The following is a 20083-nucleotide window of genomic DNA, read 5'->3' on the forward strand; positions in this document are numbered from 1 at the left end:
TGGCATTTTAAAAAGACTATTTAAATGCCATTCTGATTTGGAGAACTTCTGCAGCTTTGATTCTTCATTTAAAAATTATATTCAGAAATAGGAAGAGTGAGGAGTTATTTATAAAAGTCAATGGTCACCAGAGGCTCTTGTATCTGATCTAAAAGGGAGTATGCTATGCTTTATTATCTTGATGTACTTTCTGTTCCCTAGAACAGACAAAAATAGTAGGATGAATGTTAAAATGAATAAATGGTGGGACATTAGCCATTTTAAATTGGACTGTTGTTGAAATTCTGAAGGTTATTATGCTTAATATAACTGTTCATATGAGAACTGAAACAGTAGTAAATATCTATTGGATGTTACTTTCTAGTTTCCTAAAAATGTGACTACTTTTTAAAACTATTTTGGTCTGTTCAGAGTTAACAGTTTTCTGCAGCTAAATTGCTAACATAGCTAATTGCAAGACTTTATAACCATCTTCCTTTGTGCTTAGAAGGAGAACTAGAATACTTGAGACCATTTTAATTGCATGCATCTCTCATCTATGAAAGCATATCCGTAATTTTCTTATATTTTTAGTTTTTGAGAGATTTTATTTCATTTTAAATGATATGCAGATCTTTTAAATTGTATATGCAGTAGTTAAAATAAAATAATTTAAGTTTTTATAGTACATATCTGATTATACATATATGGGCCACTTACTCAATTTGTATGATGAGGTAGAATACTAGCAACTGATAAAAACAAAAAATATTTCAGAAGGCCTAATTTGTATACAAGTTATTATTGTCATCCTTTCAAATGTCGAAAGATTTATATTTAATTGAAACCAGCAAATATAGTTATGTAAGAACATGCAAAGACTATAATTTAAAATAGGTTAAAAAAAAAAACCTACCACTTAAGATTACATTAATGGAATGTCATATAAAAGATACATAGCTCAATTTTTAGACTCAAAAGAGTAGGGTTTCTGAAACTGAGTTTTGAAGACCCATATGAGAAGCCTTGGTCTAAAGGCAGAATTTTCCATGATAAACATAAAATCAAAGATGGATGCAAATTCATTTTAGAAGTAATACTGATTTAGTTAAAAGAAATGTTAGTAGAATATCTGTAATAGATATTAGATATGAGAGAGAGAGAGATTCTTTAATCTGTGCTGAGAACAAAACATGCTAAATATTAATCACCGTGATTAAAGGGCAAGATTGGAGATTAAGAGAAAACTTAAGGAAGTTACTTTTATGTAAATAACTTTGAGATCCACAAGAAAGCAAATCGGACTAAATTATTTCTAGTAATTTTTCTCACATTTGCTAAAAAACTCAGGAGTTATCCAGACAACATGAGATTCTAAACAAATCACTACATTGACTCTAATGAAAACACTGAGGGTTCAACAACATATTTTTTTCCTGAGGGAATTTTTCATTTTTTTTTTAAATCTGGGCATGACCAAGAAAAAGAAATGGCTCAGAATTTTTTTAGCAATAGCTAAGTTTCAGAGGATGTTTGAGAAGGAACTGAACTCTCTTAGAAATAACCTCCTCAAGAAATATTGAAAACTTAGTATTTAAATAGATAAAATGCTGATGTGTCACAGGGTTGACCTTGATACCAAAATAAAGAAAATAGAGTGCTGAAGATAACAGTTTATGAGATTTGTTTTCATATGAATTATTATTAGAAACCTTAATTAGGCTAGCAAACAACTAAAATTCTGATCAAAATTATTGGAGATCAAGAAATTAGAGGAAGCAAAATAAGATGTATGGTCTGTAATAGAAATCCTTGAAATTTACCAAAGCTTCTCAATGAAAACAAATCTATCTAAAATAATTTCTCTGTTCCTGTTTACATTATTTTGATTTGGTGATCTTGAGTTGATGATACAAAACTAACAGCATTGGAGTATTAATGAAGAGAAATTAAATTGTAATTCTAAACTAATCCTGAGCTTACAGTTCTGTAATCAATGTAAAGTGTACTCCTCCCAGCTGACATTGATTCTGTCACTAGTAGAATAAAAAGTTTTCTTACAGTTTTTTCTATACCTTGGACCTAAATCCCTAACTATATATTTAAAAGCTTTTATATTTAACAAATATCTTTATATTTGTGGAGTATCTAAAGGTACTTGTCATAGTGGATTCATATGAGGCATATCATTAACAACAGCACCAAAATCTGTGAGTATATGAAGCACATCTTTCCAGAGCCATCGGGACTGTAGCTGCCTTTGCATTAGCAATTCTGACTATTGTAATTGTCATAATATGGCAAGTGTAAACAAGTAAAGGATCTGACTTCAGAAATTTCAAATTTTTAAATAGTTTTCCTTCTTCCCCATGTTATTTCCTAACTTGTCTCTTTGTTCTAAAGTTCTGTGCTTTGCTTTTTTAACCGTAAGACATGAGAATGTAAGTATCATTTTTAATTTCTATCAGGCTAGAAAATGAAATTCTTTAGCATCATTTGCTTCCTATGCGCTGGGTTTTCTTCCTACCTCTTAGGGATTATGTTGCGTGCAAGAGAAGAAAGGGCACTGTTGTGAGAGTTTTATTTCCCACTTTGTCCCTCCCCCAGTGTGAGTTTGTAAATATCTAACCTCCTTATATCTCCCTTTCCTCTTCTGTTGCCCAGTCCCTTCTTGCTATAAAATTTTAAGCTAGCTAAATTTTAAAATAAAATTATCCCCGAGGGACAAAAAGAGATTCCTCAGAAAACCTGTCGTGAAGGGTTCTTTTATCCTCTCCTGCTGACTTTCTGAAGCTTTCTCTCTGAAAAAGGCGGTGCTGCTGGTGGCGGTGATAGCGCTTGTTCTGCATTTGGGTTCATCTGGTTTTGTAAGCACTTTTATGAACATTGATTCATAGTTTGTAAGATATTTGAACAGAATGGGCTTGACACTTTGAAAACATCTTTCGTAGATTAAAAGGTGTAAGGCGACTTCCGAACTTGGGGCATATTCAGATCTGCTTCAGCGTCAGAAGGAAACAATGCTTGAGAATAGCAAACTTACAGGAAAGATAAGTGAGCTGGAAAGAATGCTGGCCGAACTAAAGAAACAAAAGTCCCGAGTAGAGGAAGAACTTCCGAAGGTCAGGGAGGCTGCAGAAAATGAATTGAGAAGGCAGCAGAGAAATGTAGAAGATATATCTCTGCAGAAGATAAGGGCTGAAAGTGAAGCCAAGCAGTACCGCAGGGAACTTGAGACCATTGTGAGAGAGAAAGAAGCTGCTGAAAGGGAACTGGAGCGGGTGAGGCAGCTCACCATAGAGGCTGAGGCCAAAAGAGCTGCCGTGGAAGAGAACCTCCGGAATTTTCGGAATCAGCTGGAGGAAAACACCTTTACCAGAAGAACACTTGAAGATCATCTTAAAAGAAAAGATTTAAGTCTTAATGATTTGGAGCAACAAAAAAATAAATTAACGGAAGAATTAAGAAAAAAGAGAGACAATGAGGAAGAACTCTTGAAGCTGGTAAAGCAGATGGAAAAAGACCTTGCATTTCAAAGACAGGTAGCAGAGAAACAGTTGAAAGAAAAGCAGAGGATTGAATTGGAAGCAAGAAGAAAAATAACTGAAATTCAGTATTCATGTAGAGAAAACGCATTGCCAGTGTGTGGGGTCACACCAGCTATGTCATGCAGGGCAGTGACAGGCCTTCAGCAAGAACATGACAAACAGAAAGCGGAAGAACTCAAACAGCAGGTAGATGAACTAACAGCTGCCAATAGAAAGGCTGAACAGGACATGAGAGAGCTGACATATGAACTGAATGCCCTCCAGCTTGAAAAATCATCATCTGAGGAAAAGGCCCGTTTGCTAAAAGATAAACTAGATGAAACAAATAATACACTCAGATGCCTTAAATTGGAGTTTGAAAGGAAGGATCAGGCAGAGAAAGGGTATTCTCAACAACTCAGAGAGCTTGGTAGGCAGTTGAACCAAACCACAGGTAAAGCTGAAGAAGCCATGCAAGAAGCTGACGATCTCAAGAAAATAAAGTACAATTATCAGTTAGAATTAGAATCTCTTCATCATGAAAAAGGGAAACTGCAAAGAGAAGTGGACAGAATCACAAGGGCACATGCTGCGGCTGAGAAGAATATTCAGCACTTAAATTCACAAATTCATTCTTTTAAGGATGAGAAGGAATTAGAAAGACTACGAATCTGCCAGAGAAAATCAGATCATCTAAAAGAACAATTTGAGAAAAGCCATGAGCAGTTGCTTCAAAATATCAAAGCTGAAAAAGAAAATAATGATAAAATCCAGAGGCTTAATGAAGAACTGGAGAAAAGTAATGAGTGTGCAGAGATGTTAAAACAAAAAGTAGAGGAGCTTACTAGGCAGAATAATGAAACCAAATTAATGATGCAGAGAATTCAGGCAGAATCAGAAAATATAGCTTTAGAGAAACAAACTATCCAGCAAAGATGTGAAGCACTGAAAATTCAGGCAGATGGTTTTAAAGATCAGCTACGCAGCACAAATGAACACTTGCACAAACAGACAAAAACAGAGCAGGATTTTCAAAGAAAAATTAAATGCCTAGAAGAAGACCTGGCAAAAAGTCAAAATTTAGTGAGTGAATTTAAGCAAAAGTGTGACCAACAGAACATTATCATCCAGAATACTGAGAAAGAAGTTAGAAATCTGAATGCGGAGCTGAATGCTTCCAAGGAGGAGAAGCGACGCGGGGAGCAGAAAGTTCAGCTACAACAAGCTCAGGTGCAAGAGTTAAATAACAGGTTGAAAAAAGTACAAGACGAATTGCACTTAAAGACCATAGAGGAGCAGATGACCCACAGAAAGATGGTTCTCTTTCAGGAAGAATCTGCTAAATTCAAACAGTCAGCAGAGGAGTTTCGGAAGAAGATGGAAAAATTAATGGAGTCCAAAGTCATCACTGAAAATGATATTTCGGGCATTAAGCTTGACTTCGTGTCTCTTCAACAAGAAAACTGCAGAGCTCAAGAGAATGCTAAGCTTTGTGAAACAAACATTAAAGAACTTGAAAGACAGCTTCAACAGTATCGTGAACAAATGCAACAAGGGCAGCACGTGGAAGCAAATCATTACCAAAAATGTCGGAAACTGGAGGATGAGCTGATAGCCCAGAAGTGCGCGGTTGAAAACCTGAAGCAAAAAATGGACCAGCAGATCAAAGAGCATGAACATCAGTTAGTGTTGCTCCAGTGTGAAATTCAAAAAAAGAACATGGCCAAAGACTGTACCTTCAAACCAGATTTTGAGATGACAGTGAAGGAGTGCCAACACTCTGGAGAGGTGTCCTCTAGAAACACTGGACACCTTCACCCAACACCCAGATCCCCTCTGTTGAGATGGGCTCAAGAACCTCAGCCATTGGAAGAGAAGTGGCAACATCGGGTTGAACAAATACCCAAAGAAGTCCAATTCCTGCCAGCAGGGGCTCCGCTCGAGAAAGAGAAAAGCCAGCAGTGTTACTCTGAGTACTTTTCTCAGACAAGCACTGAGTTACAGATAACTTTTGATGAGACAAACCCTATTACAAGACTATCTGAAATTGAGAAGATAAGAGACCAGGCCCTGAACCATTCTAGACCACCTGTGAGGTATCAAGATAACGCATGTGAAATGGAACTGGTGAAGCTTTTGACACCCTTAGAGGTATACTCTGTTCTGAGACCTTATCACCTACCTAATGCCAAGTTTCCTCATTTGCTTCCTTTCTTTCCTAGACTAAATTTAAAAAAAAATTTTTGAATGTGATTGGCTCTTTGTAGTTCTGACAGGATAATAATGCTGTAGTTTTTCTGGTAACATACTTGAATCTTTATTATAAATTAGCACTCTTTAATCTTTGAATGTTTGAGATTAAACATACAGATGTAATAGATACACTGTTATATCTGTGTAGATATATTAAAAAAATGTAACTATCAAAAAAGCTAGAAGAACCAAGCAGTTACCTTGAACTTCTAACACATTTTGTGGCTAGATTTTGTCTTAGTCTTTTTTAAAGATATAACTTTAATACCTTTATTGTCACCAAAGATACAATTCAGGCTCTGAAAATGATATTATCATACTCCCAAACCCTCCTTGGTTTGAATTTTTTTTCTTTTCACTAATCTCATCTTTGTAATTCAAATAATTATGTTTGGATTGAGAATGGGTAAAGTGACATAATGTTTTTGAGGTGACTTTTAACGTTTTATAAATTCCTGTTACAGATAGCTAAGAACAAGCAGTATGATATGCATACAGAAGTCACAACATTAAAACAAGAAAAGAACCCAGTTCCCAGTGCTGAAGAATGGATGCTTGAAGGGTGCAGAGCATCTGGTGGACTCAAGAAAGGGGATTTCCTTAAGAAGGGCTTAGAACCAGAGACCTTCCAGAACTTTGATGGTGATCATGCATGTTCAGTCAGGGATGATGAATTTAAATTCCAAGGGCTTAGGCACACTGTGACTGCCAGGCAGTTGGTTGAAGCTAAGCTTCTGGACGTGAGAACAATTGAGCAGCTGCGACTTGGTCTTAAGACGATTGAAGAAGTTCAGAAAACCCTTAACAAGTTTCTGACGAAAGCCACCTCAATTGCAGGGCTTTACCTAGAATCCACGAAAGAAAAGGTTTCATTTGCCTCAGCGGCCAAGAGAATCCTAATAGACAAAATGATGGCTTTGGCATTTTTAGAAGCTCAGGCTGCAACAGGCTTTATAATTGATCCCATTTCAGGTCAGACATATTCCGTTGAAGATGCAGTTCTTAAAGGAGTTGTTGACCCCGAATTCAGAATTAGGCTTCTTGAGGCAGAGAAGGCAGCTGTGGGATATTCATATTCTTCTAAGACATTGTCAGTGTTTCAAGCTATGGAAAATAGAATGCTTGACAGACAAAAGGGTAAACATATCTTGGAAGCCCAGATTGCCAGCGGGGGTGTCATTGACCCTGTGAGAGGCATTCGTGTTCCTCCAGAAATTGCTCTGCAGCAGGGGTTGTTGAATAATGCCATTTTACAGTTTTTACATGAGCCATCCAGCAACACAAGAGTTTTCCCTAATCCCAACAACAAGCAAGCTTTGTATTACTCAGAATTACTGCGAATGTGTGTATTTGATGTAGAGTCCCAATGCTTTCTGTTTCCATTTGGGGAGAGGAACATTTCTAATCTCAATGTCGAGAAAACTCATAGAATTTCTGTAGTAGATACTAAAACAGGGGCAGAACTGACTGCGTATGAGGCTTTCCAGAGAAACCTGATTGAGAAAAGTGTGTATCTTGAACTTTCAGGTCAGCAATATCAGTGGAAGGAAGCTACATTTTTTGAATCCTATGGGCATTCTTCCCATATGCTGACTGATACTAAAACGGGATTACACTTCAATATTAATGAGGCTATAGAGCAGGGAACAATTGACAAAGCCTTGGTCAGAAAGTATCAGGAAGGCCTCATCACACTTACAGAACTTGCTGATTTCTTGCTGAGCCGGTTAGTTCCCAAGAAAGATTTGCACAGTCCTATTGCAGGGTATTGGCTGACTGCTAGTGGGGAAAGGATCTCTGTTCTCAAAGCCTCCCGTAGAAATTTGGTTGATCGGATGACTGCCCTCAGATGCCTTGAAGCCCAAGTCAGTACAGGGGGCATAATTGATCCTCTTACTGGCAAAAAGTACCGGGTGGCCGAAGCTTTGCATAGAGGCCTGGTTGATGAGGGGTTTGCCCAGCAGCTGCGACAGTGTGAATTAGTAATCGCAGGGATTGGTCATCCCATCACTAACAAAATGATGTCAGTGATGGAAGCTGTGAATGCAAATATTATAAATAAGGAAATGGGAATCCGATGTTTGGAATTTCAGTACTTGACAGGAGGATTGATAGAGCCACAGGCTCACTCTCGGTTGTCAATAGAAGAGGCTCTCCAAGTAGGTATGATAGATGTCCTCATTGCCACAAAACTCAAAGATATAAAGTCCTATGTCAGAAATATAATATGTCCTCAGACAAAAAGAAAGTTGACTTACAAAGAAGCCTTAGAAAAAGCTGATTTTGATTTCCACACAGGACTTAAACTGTTAGAAGTATCTGAGCCCTTGATGACAGGAATTTCTAGCCTCTACTATTCTTCCTAATAGGACATGTTTAAATAACTGTGCGAGGGGTGATGCTGGCTGGTTCATGCCACTTTTTCAGAGTACGATGGTGTCGGCTACACAGGCAGTGTGCGAATTGTGTAACATATGCTATTTCTTGAGGGCCGCAAATCACTGAGTGTTCAAAATAGAGTAAGTTTTAAATGGAAAATTACAAATGATGTAATGCCCTTCAAATGGTTTCCTTTAGCCTTGAGAATGGGTTTTTGAAACTTGCCCTCACTAGAAATTTTTGACATAGAATACGGGATAAACTTGATGAACTCCAAGTTTACAGCATCATTTCTTCAGAACTCGCCTTCACTGAATAGATTTAAACTTGTGTTAGTTCCCATTTATTAAGTGAGAACATGCACTCACTGAAAGAGCACATCATGAAGCATCGTGGAATCAAAGAGAAAGGTGTAAATTCCTTCCCACATCCTTAAAGCTGCAGTGTTTCAGATTGCTTCAAAAAATGACAAAGTTTTGCTTTTTTCTGAATAAGTGACCTTCTTTGCATGTTGAAATGTTCATCACAATCTCTCATTTCTAGTTAAGTCTTTGCACTTGAAAGCTAACATTATGAATATGTTATGTGTTAGAGAAGGAGAAGGATTTTTCTTCATTCTGTCTATTTTCCTTATGTGTACAATAGACATTCTCTATTCTGTCAGCTTTCTGTTATCTGATACCTTTCTGTCAGGACAATTATGACTGTAATGCTAATGCAAAGGCAGCAATTCAAAGATCTTCTAGTGCCTCATGAATAAAGTTGAGATTTAAAATTTGTGACATGGGTGGAACAGCTGGGAGGGTAGACCATTCATTAAGGAATGTTTGCCATAGCTTTCTTTGCTACCATAAACATTTTGGAGGTGCATCTGCTATGTGACATGGTAAATATGGTTAAGTAGATGAATAAAATGTTTTGGTAACCTGTGTGTGATGGAAAAACATTTTACATTCTTGTTTGCTATGGAGAGGTCAGTTTCATAGCTAAGTGATTTACTGGGTTGTATATTTTTCTTACCACTCAACTGTCAGAAGTCACTGGAAGAAGAAAAGAAAGAGCATGTTGAAAAAGCCAAAGAATTGCAAAAATGGGTATCAAATATCAACAAGACCTTGAAAGATGGAGAGAAGGCTGGAAAACCTCCCTTCTCTCAGCAAAAGGTATTCACAGAAGTCCTGGTTTAAAAATAATAATATCAACAGGGATGTTAACTGATTTGTTACATTTTACCTAGCTCAATGTTTAATTCTTTACCTTAATTTTCCCGTTGTTATAGGCCACTATAATGCAGATCAGAAAGATGAAATAACTTGCCCAAGAATTCAAAATTAGTATGTGGCAGAAGAAGCTGTTTAATTCCAAAGCCTGAACAATATATATTGTCCTATTTTTAGTAAACAAATATGGTATACTGCTTTTCCTAATAGTTAGGTCTGATTCCTGATTATTTTTGTGAGAATAGCTGAAGAGCAGTCATTCTGTTTTATGTATAGAATAAATTCATGCACTCCGTGGCATAAAGACATGACATCTTATTCTTACAGATGTAACAAAAAGTTTCAAGAACAATGAAAATACAAACCAGAATATTAACATTCTTGATGATTGACTTTAGTTGTACTTTTCTGGGCCTTTTTAAAAAATCTCATAAGGTAGTGTCTACAGCCAACCACTGGAAATTCTAGATACTATCTCTTATCCTAGTGAATTGTTTAGTCTTGTGGGCTGTCTTCTGTATCCCAACTGCTTAGCAGTAGTTGGATGGCTGCAGCTTGGAAGATGTTTGGGGTGTCTATTGGACTGCACCACTTGAAGCTCTTAGGATGTTGGGAATTGAGGTATAAATTTTAATAGTGCTGCCACTGGTGATAGCAGTGGGATTGCTGTTGTATTGTAAACATAAACTTCCACTAAGATAAGATGCATTCTTCTCAAGGAATACTTCCCTGCACTACCCTCCTACTCTTGCCTGACATTTGGAAATTTTGGGGGCTATCATCCAATCTCATATTTAGCTTCCACTTCTAGCTCTGCATCAGAACTCACTTGTCATCTATTAAAATAGACCTTGTTGACGTGATTAAATAGGGGAAAACATCAGTGTCTTGTCTTATTTTGCCTGTGATATGAGGCAAGTGTTTCTTGTTTGAGGTTCTACCTTGGAGCAGTTTACAGACCAGAGTATATGCTTGAAATACTGCTCAACTGAAATCAAGTTGTATTCACTCACAGACTTACATCCTGTATATCATATAGTGTGGAACAAATGAGATGTGGGAAAGCACTTGTATTTGATGCTTTATACCAAAAAGCTTCAAAGTTATTTTAATACATATATTTCATTTAAAATATCCTTTTCCCTTTTTCCTCCCTCATTAAATAGACAACCAAAATGGGGACATAGAGCTTAACAAAGATTCCTCAGGAGAATACATTTCTTTTGAGAAATATGGATTATGAACCCCTGGTATTTTTATATTCTGTAGTTTTATTTTCATTTTTTATATTTAAGACAGGGACTAGGCTTGCTCTGTCACCCAGGCTGGAGTGCAGTGACATGATCACAGCTCACTGCAGCCACAACCTCCCAAGCTCAAGTGATCGTCCCGCCTCAGCCTCCCAAGTAGCTGGGACTACAGACACATGCCACCACACCTGGCTAATTAAAAAAAAAATTTTTTTTGTAGGCATTCTTTAGTTCTAAATTCTCTAAAACATTACTAAGGCACATTTAGACCTGGTATCCTAGATACATTTTTAATGCAGATAATGGCCTTAATTATAACTATCTTTTTTTTTTTTTTTTTCCTTGAGACGGAGTTTCGCTCTTGTTACCCAGGCTGGAGTGCAATGGCACAGTCTCGGCTCACCGCAACCTCCGCCTCCTGGGTTCAGGCAATTCTCCTGCCTCAGCCTCCTGAGTAGCTGGGATTACAGGCACGCGCCACCACGCCCAGCTAATTTTTAGTATTTTTAGTAGAGACGGGGTTTCATCTTGTTGACCAGGATGCTCTCGATCTCTTGACCTCGTGATCCACCTGCCTCGGCCTCTCAAAGTGCTGGGATTACAGGCTTGAGCCACCGCGCCCGGCCGCCTTAATTATAACTATCTAAGGACAGTTGATGGTCTCTCTATTGAAGGAAATTTTAGTTAATATAAGTGTGTCCTTAAAAAATCAATGTGACCTCATGATTATCTATAACCTTGAAAAGTAAACTTTAAATGGACTCTAAATAGACTTCATGGGGGAAAATGTATCTTCATTGGCTCATTATTTCCTCTTATTTCTGCTCATTTAAAAGAATGGCAATTTCTGAAATAAGGGATTTGTAAGTGATGCATGGAGGGTTTAGGAGAAAGTGTTGAGACCTCTTGCTTTTCCCCAAACAGATCCATTTTATTTCTCTGATAGATGACAGTCACAGATGACTTTTAGAAAGCAGGTTTTAGCATTAGAAATTATTTTTTGACAGTTAATTTTTTTTTTGTTTGTTTTTAGGCAGGATCTTACTCTGTCCTTTATGTGGGAGTGCAGTGGTGCAGTCTCAGCTAACTGCAACCTTTCCTTCCCGTGCTCAGGCAGTTCTCCTGCCTTAGCCTTCCAAGTAGCTGGGACTACAGGCAGGAGCCACCAATGCTTGGATAATTTTTATATTTTTTTGTAGAGATAAGGTTTCATCTTGTTGCCCAGGCTGGTCTCAAACTCCTGAGCTCAAAGCAGTCTGCCCGCCTGGGCCTCCCAACGTGCTGGGATGACAGACGTGAGCCACCACTGTCAGCAAGAAATTCTTTATTCTTCATTTGCATACGTAATAGATTATTACTTTCACCCTGATTTTTTCAAAAGGATCATTGTATCTAGGAGCGTGGCAGAAGGAAGACGCCCTTTGGAAGTAGTGTCCCACATTCATGTGTCTTTTTGAGTACTGCAGTGCACAAGGATGCCAGCGCTGAGTGCCCGCCTGCTGGTGGAGGCAACCTTTATCTACGGCGGGGCTAGGACAGATGCAGGAACCATATAATGTGTCATTTTCTCATGAAAACGACGGCATTAAGGATAGAGACACTTTCTTTATGCGTTCTAAATAAAATATTCTCATCTAGGCCTATAGACAGCTAACAACTCATAGGTTATTCACTTGGGTCACTCAGAAAATAGACTTTGGCCTTGACTAAAGGTTGATTAATTTTTTTTTTTAATACTGTTATTTACTCCTTTTGGAGGGAGAGTTTGAATGTGGCTTCTTTACCTTACAGATTTCCAGTGAAGAAATATCAACCAAGAAGGAACAGTTGTCTGAAGCACTTCAAACCATGCAGCTTTTTTTGGCAAAACATGGAGACAAGTATGTTAGTTATCATAAGCTCTTTTATCCTAAGTGGGGAAGTGCTCTTAAAAACATTCAGCAAGACAGAAGTGGTGAATTTTAATTGCAGTTTTAAAAATGGGACTCAAACTAGTCATAATTTACTTAATGTAGTAATGTGAAGAGTATCAACTTAGTAATTTGTCACTTTTAGTCTTCATTACAAAGAAAGTTATTCCCATGCATTACTGATAAACAGGCTCAGAGAGGTTAAGAATTAATAGCAAGTGAGAGGTGTAGTGCAGACTTCAAGTCAAGTCTTAAATCGAAGTAGTACTCTGAGACTTATTTTTGAAAAATATGTGTGAGTATCATCTTCATTTTCTTAGCTGAGACCTCTGACAGCCTGATTTCTCATATTTGGTCCCTACTTTTTGCAACAAGGCACTTGATATATTTTAATAAATGCTTTACTCAGGGATGGAATCCACCGTTTCTTAAACCCTTTTTGGATGTCCTCCTTAGTGTTATTTCATAATGACTTTATAGTGTACCTTAGCAAATCAGGTTAATCCCCTTTAAAATTTCCTCTTTATTTATGCTTTAGTCTAAACAAGTTTCATCTTGAGAAGAGGTACCTTATTGTTCCTTTTCCATGTTGGGATTGACAATGGGATCTTTGCCTCTGTCAGATAACAGCAATTGCTATTTTGGAACTTTGTATGTTAAATAAGTGTCAATACATTAGTTAACACCCTTTCCTTCATTCTTTTTCTCAGGCAAGGGAAGGATCCTTAGATATTTTTAAGCATTCTTAATTTTCATGTATAGTCGTACTGAGACCTGAGCAATATGTATTTGAGGCTATATTTTATTTTATGATCGTGTGACAAAGTTACTGAACCTAATACATCATATTTATCTCTTGAGGACTTGGATTACCCTTTTTGTTGCTTCTGGTTATTTTAGAATGACAGATGAAGAAAGAAACGAATTGGAAAAACAGGTGAAAACTCTTCAAGAAAGTTACAATTTATTATTCAGTGAATCTCTGAAACAGCTACAAGAATCACAAACCTCAGGAGGTGTAAAGGTAGAGGAGAAGGTAATATTATTTGTTTAAACATAAGGCTGTTTGTTTCTAGAACCTTAGTTTGATTGCATGGCTATGGAAATCTATGTCAATAATAAAGAAATGACCTTGAATTCTGTACATAGTTAAAACATGGATTGAGTTTATTTAAGTGTTCGGAGATTCCAGTGTTGTTTATTAAATGCAATCTTACACGTGCTGATCATCAGTTTCTGTGACATCTTAATCTCTGCCTTGCATGGTAAAAGAAAAGGATCATTCATTCTTCTAACTCTTCTGTTTAAAAGCCATTCTTCTAGTATAATAGGTATTTTATTATATAATATGTTATAAAAGAGCCCGAGGGCCATCTCTAAAGGTGGCATTGATGTGTTATGGAGTTTGCTTGATTTTCAGAGATATCCATGAGACTTATTTGAGTACTACAAGGCCATACATTATAGTGAGGATGCCCTAGCATCTTCTTAAAGTATAAGAGAAATCATTTAGAATTTGGCTGCTACTTAAACTTTTAAAACTTGGCAGTGTATATCAACATGCCCAGCATAACATTCAGTATTCAAAAAGTTATCTTTATATTTAATTCTGTTACTCCTGGGAATACTTTCCACGTAATTTGTCACATTTGTGGGGTATGTAACAATTTTTCTAGTTTCTTAGTTTTTGACTATCTTCGAAGAAGTCTGTATGCTGTAAACATCAATAGCATGGGGTTTGATACACTCTTTCATGCCGCTAGACTCTAATCTCACCTAAATGCAGAAAGCATGGTTTGCCTTCTAGATATGTGTTCTGTTTTCTCACTGTCATCATCTACTCTCTTGTGTCCTCACTAACCTTGTCAATATACACGATATTAAGTTTTCAATTCACAGATGCATGTTGTTTTCAAAGCTTTTATCACATCCTGTGCTGTTGAATAGATCACTGACATAGATCACTTGTGCATTTGAACTGCCTAACATTCACAGCATTGCCGCGCCTCGGTAAGTAGAGGATTTTTATGTTGAAATGTATTATTTATTTTTTAAAAAACCTAAGTTGCATGAAATTCCGCCCACCCTTGTGTAACAGACTGACCTGAGATTTTTGCATTTTCCTTCCAGCTGGATAAAGTGATTGCAGGCACCATTGATCAGACAACTGGAGAAGTCCTTTCAGTCTTTCAAGCAGTTTTAAGAGGCCTCATTGACTATGACACAGGAATTAGGTTGCTCGAGACACAGCTAATGATTTCTGGTCTAATTTCACCAGAATTGAGAAAATGCTTTGACCTTAAAGATGCCAAAAGTCATGGCCTTATTGATGAACAAATTCTGTGCCAACTCAAAGAACTAAATAAAGCTAAAGAGATTATTTCTGTTGCATCACCTACCACAATTCCAGTACTGGATGCTCTGGCTCAAAGCATGATATCAGAATCCATGGCCATCAAAGTTCTTGAGATACTGCTTTCTAAAGGCTCTCTGGTCATTCCAGCCACAGGAGAACAGCTGACCTTACAGAAGGCTTTCCAACAGAACTTGGTTTCCTCAGCATTATTTTCTAAAGTCCTGGAAAGGCAAAATATGTGCAAAGATCTTATTGACCCCTGTACCTCTGAGAAGGTTTCTTTAATAGATATGGTACAAAGGAGCATTTTACAGGAAAACACGGGGATGTGGCTTCTACCTGTGAGATCACAAGAAGGAGGTAGAATAACATTAAAATGTGGAAGAAACATAAGCATTTTAAGAGCAGCTCATGAAGGTCTCATAGACCGTGAAACCATGTTTAGGTTGTTAAGTGCACAGCTTCTTTCTGGAGGTCTGATCAATTCCGACTCTGGCCAGAGAATGACTGTTGAAGAAGCTGTCAGAGAAGGAGTGATTGACAGGGACACTGCCAGCAGTATCCTCACATATCAGGTTCAAACTGGTGGAATCATCCAGTCAAACCCTGCCAAGCGTTTAACTGTGGACGAAGCAGTCCAGTGTGATTTAATAACTTCCAGCAGTGCTCTTCTGGTACTGGAAGCCCAGAGAGGCTATGTTGGACTCATTTGGCCCCATTCTGGTGAAATATTTCCCACATCATCTTCCTTGCAGCAAGAGTTGATTACAAGTGAATTGGCCTACAAAATCCTGAATGGCAGGCAGAAAATAGCTGCTCTTTATATTCCAGAAAGTTCTCAAGTCATTGGTTTGGATGCTGCTAAACAGCTAGGGATTATAGACAATAACACAGCATCAATTTTAAAAAATATAATACTGCCTGATAAAATGCCAGATTTAGGAGATTTAGAAGCTTGTAAAAATGCCAGAAGATGGCTCTCTTTTTGTAAATTCCAACCCTCCACAGTTCATGATTATAGACAACAAGAGGATGTTTTTGATGGAGAAGAACCTGTTGCTACTCAGAGCTCAGAAGAAACTAAAAAATTATTTCTATCTTATTTAATGATAAATAGCTATATGGATGCGAACACAGGGCAAAGGCTTTTGCTGTACGATGGAGACTTGGATGAGGCTGTTGGCATGCTCCTGGAAGGCTGTCATGCAGAATTTGATGGAGACACAGCCACAAAAGAATGTCTTGATGTCTTAAGCTCCTCTGGTGTATTTCTTAATAATGCTTCAGGCAAAGAAAAGGATGTACGTATAGCTACACCAAGTAGTTTCAATAAATGTCACTGCGGAGAACCTGAACATGAAGAGACTCTTGAAAACAGGAAGTGTGCTACAGATGAAGAATGTCATGAAACGGGAAACAATGTTATCAATAGTGCATTTTCTCAGTCAGAAACACTGGCAAATACAATGTCACTTGATCCTAAAGTTCACAGTTCACCCAGTGAGTGTGTTTCTAATCCCATATCATATTTAACGCAGACTGAACTTGCAGACATTAGCGTGCTTAGAAGTGACTCTGAAAACATACTTAGAAACTGTAAAAATCAAGGTCGAGTGGAAACGAATGATCATGCAAATGAATGTAGTCATTCTAAAGACATTCAAAACTTTCCAAGTGATATTATAGAGAATCCTATTGTAAAATCAAAAAGGAGTAAATTTTGTGGTACGAATGAAACTGAGAATGAAGCTAATACAAACAGGAATTCACCTGTCTTTGACTATTCCCCCCGGCTAAGTGCCTTGTTAAGTCATGATAAATTGAGGCACCGTCAGGGAAGTTTTAATGATACACACACCCCAGAGAGCAATGGAAATAAATGTGAAGCCCCTACATTACCACTCAGTGACAAAACCATGTTATCAGGTCAAATAATCGGAGAAAAATTTCAAGACCAGTTTTTGGGAATTGCAGCTATTAACATCAGTTTACCAGGAGAGCAGTCTGGACAGAAATCTTTAAATATTATTTCTAGTGATCCTCAAGTACAGTATCACAATGATAAATACATTTCAAATACTTCTGGTGAGGATGAGAAAACACATCCTCTTTTTCAGCAGGCACCTGAAGACAAGGAAAAGGAGTCTGAAATAGAAGAGTACTCCTGTGCTATGACTCCAGGGGGTGATACTGATAATGCCAGTGCATCTCTTAAGTGTGCTACACCATTGCTTGATGAAACCATCAGTGCCAGTGACTATGAAACATCACTGCTGAATGATCAGCAGAGTGACACAGGAACAGACACTGAGAGTGATGATGATTTTTACGATACTCCCTTGTTCGAAGATGATGACCATGATTCTCTGCTTCTTGATGGTGATGATCATGATGGTCTGTACCCTGAGGACTATGACACACTGCAAGAGGAAAATGATGAGACGGCCCCTCCTGCTGATGTTTTTTATGATGTCTCAAAAGAGAATGAAAATTTCATGGTTCCCCATGGGGCACTAGGTGGTAGCTTAATTGTAAAAGGCAAAGCACAGCATCTTCAGGATTTTCTCAGAGATGCTGAAAAAGATGAATTACATTCTGGTGAAAAAATACATATAAATACAGTTGGCTCAGATAAGGTGTATGGATTGTCACTGGGAACTGTATCAGAAAGGGAATGTGCAAATACCCTTGAAGGTAATGAATCTGACTCATTGACTGATTATGATATTTTAGGAGGAGAAGAGAGCTTCAGTGCATCATTAAAATGTGAGGACAGTGGCAGTTGGAGAGGAAGAAGGGAAGAGTATGTGACTGGACAGGAATTTCAATCTGATACTGATCATTTAGATTCTATGCAAAGTGAAGAAAGTTATGGGGATTATATATGTGACAGTAATGATCAGGATGACGATGATGATGATGGCATTGATGAAGGAGGAGGAGGTATAGGAGATGAGAATGGAAAGCCCAGGTACCAAGATGTGGCTGAAGATACGGATATCCGGTTGTGTGCCTCTATTGTAAATGAAAACAGTGATGAAAATTTTTCACCTAGTGAAATTAGCTTAGTTACTGAAAGAAGCAACCTTCCAGAATATACAACTGAGATTGTTGGAAAAAGCAGAGAAAATCTGTTGAATCATGAGATGGCACTTAAGGATGTATTGCTGCCTATCATTAAAGACACTGAATCTGAAAAAACATTTGGCTCTGCAAGTATTTCACATAATAATAATATCAGTTCAACTTCTGAGTTAGGTAATGACCTACCAAACACAAAGGTTGAGTTGATTCAAGGGTCAGAATTGCCAGAATTGACTGACTCTGTGAAAGGTGAAGATCAAGATCAGTATTTTAAGAATATGGCACCAAAAGTTGACTCATCTCTTGATCATATCATTTGTACTGAGCCTGATTTAATAGGAAAACCTGCTGAGGAAAGCCATTTGTCATTGATAGGCTCTGTAACTGACAAAGACCCTCAAGGAAATGGAAGTGATCTCATTAAAGGGAGAGATGGCAAAAGTGATATACTAATGGAAGATGAAACATCAATTCAGAAAATGTACGTGGGTGAAGGAGAAATGCTTGTAGAAGGTCTAGTTGAAGAAGAAAATAGGGATCTCAAACTTTTGCCTGGTAAAAATACAAGAGATAATTTCAAATTAATGAATAGTCAATTTCCATTTCCACAAATCATAAACAGTGAAGAACTTAATCAGACAGGAAGCCTTAAAAAAGCAACGGTAACTCTTAAAGATGAACCAAGTAGTCTACAAATGATAGTTAGTAAAAGTCCTGTTCAATCTGAGACTCTTGAAGAAATTTTTGACACATCACTTTCCAAAGAGACTGATGGTGGCATTACTTCAAACATTGCATTGTGGGAAGAGATTACACGTATTGAGAAAGATTCATTCACTGATGGACCTGAGGAAGAGCTTGATTTGTTTACTTATTTAAAACATTGTGCTAAAAATGTCAAAGCAAAAGATGTAGCCAAACCAAATGAAGACGTCCCAAGCCATGCTCTAGTAACTGCCCCTCCCATGAAAGAACATTTACAAGTAGGAGTTAATAATACAAAAGAGAAGTCCGCTAGTACCCAGGAAGACTCACCTCTTAATGAAATGATCCAAAGTAATGATCTTTGTAGTAAAGACGGCAGCTCAGGAGGAGGAACAGAAATTTCTCAGTTCACACCAGGAAGTATTGAAGCCACACTTTCAATCTTACCTCTTAAACATTTAGAAGTTGTTAGGAAAAATGATTTTCTGCAGTTGGAGCAGTGTACAAATGGATTAGGAAATGATAACTCCAGTAACACTTTAAATACTGACTATTCATTGTTAGAAATTAATAATAAGAAAGAAAGAATTGAGCAACAGCTACCAGAAGAACAAGCCTTGTCTCCAAGACCCCAAGAAAAGGAGGTTCAAATTCCTGAATTGTCTCAGGTATTTGTTGGGGATGTAAAGGATATTTTAGACAGCAGATTGAAAGAAGGTCATATGAACCCACAAGAGGTTGAAGAACCTTCAGCCTGTGCGGACACTAAAATTTTAATTCAAAATTTAATTAAAAGGGTTACCACATCACAGTTGGTAAATGAAGCATCTACTGTGCCCAGTGACTGTCAAATGAGTGACTCTTCGGGAGTTTTCCCCATGAGTAACTCATCAGAACTAAAGGCAGAAAGTAGAGATGATCCTTTCTGTATTGAAAATCTTAAGTCTGAGCTTCTCCTTAACATACTGAAGCAAGATCACCATAGCCAAAAAATTACAGGAGTATTTGAATTGATGAGAGAATTAACTCATATGGAGTATGACCTAGAGAAGAGAGGCATTACATCTAAAGTACTTCCACTGCAACTTGAGAATATCTTCTACAAGCTACTTGCTGATGGATATTCAGAAAAAATAGAACATGTTGGAGACTTGAATCAAAAAGCATGTTCTACATCTGAGATGATGGAAGAAAAGTCACACATTCTTGGTAATATGAAGAGCAAAGAAGGAAACAACTATTCCCCTAATTTACAAACTGTAAAAGAAATTGGACTAGAAGGCTCTACTGTGTGTGCATCAGCATTGCCAACAGATGAGAAGCTCAAGGATTCATGTAATGATTTCCCAAACCGTTTGGAATGTATTTCAGGGTCAAAAGAAATGGCTTCTGGAGATAGCTCAACTGAACAAGTAAGTTG

General features: G+C 37.5%; 1 protein-coding gene across 30 annotated transcripts in view; it reads left to right on the top strand.

Moving 5' to 3' along the window:
* The window catches only part of DST (dystonin), a 498104-nt gene that overhangs the window by 331884 nt on the left and 146137 nt on the right, over positions 1 to 20083 (top strand). For 19 of the 30 annotated variants that reach the window (XM_074398139.1, XM_074398145.1, XM_074398141.1 and 16 more), the window contains 4 exons: positions 9173 to 9301; positions 12400 to 12488; positions 13419 to 13554; positions 14649 to 20075. In XM_074398139.1, the coding sequence (XP_074254240.1) occupies positions 9173 to 9301; positions 12400 to 12488; positions 13419 to 13554; positions 14649 to 20075 (5781 nt within the window). The other 11 variants (XM_074398159.1, XM_074398156.1, XM_074398157.1 and 8 more) reach the window with 2 other exon arrangements.

The sequence above is a fragment of the Saimiri boliviensis genome, chromosome 4 (assembly GCF_048565385.1).
Source record: "Saimiri boliviensis isolate mSaiBol1 chromosome 4, mSaiBol1.pri, whole genome shotgun sequence".
Taxonomy (NCBI): domain Eukaryota; kingdom Metazoa; phylum Chordata; class Mammalia; order Primates; family Cebidae; genus Saimiri; species Saimiri boliviensis.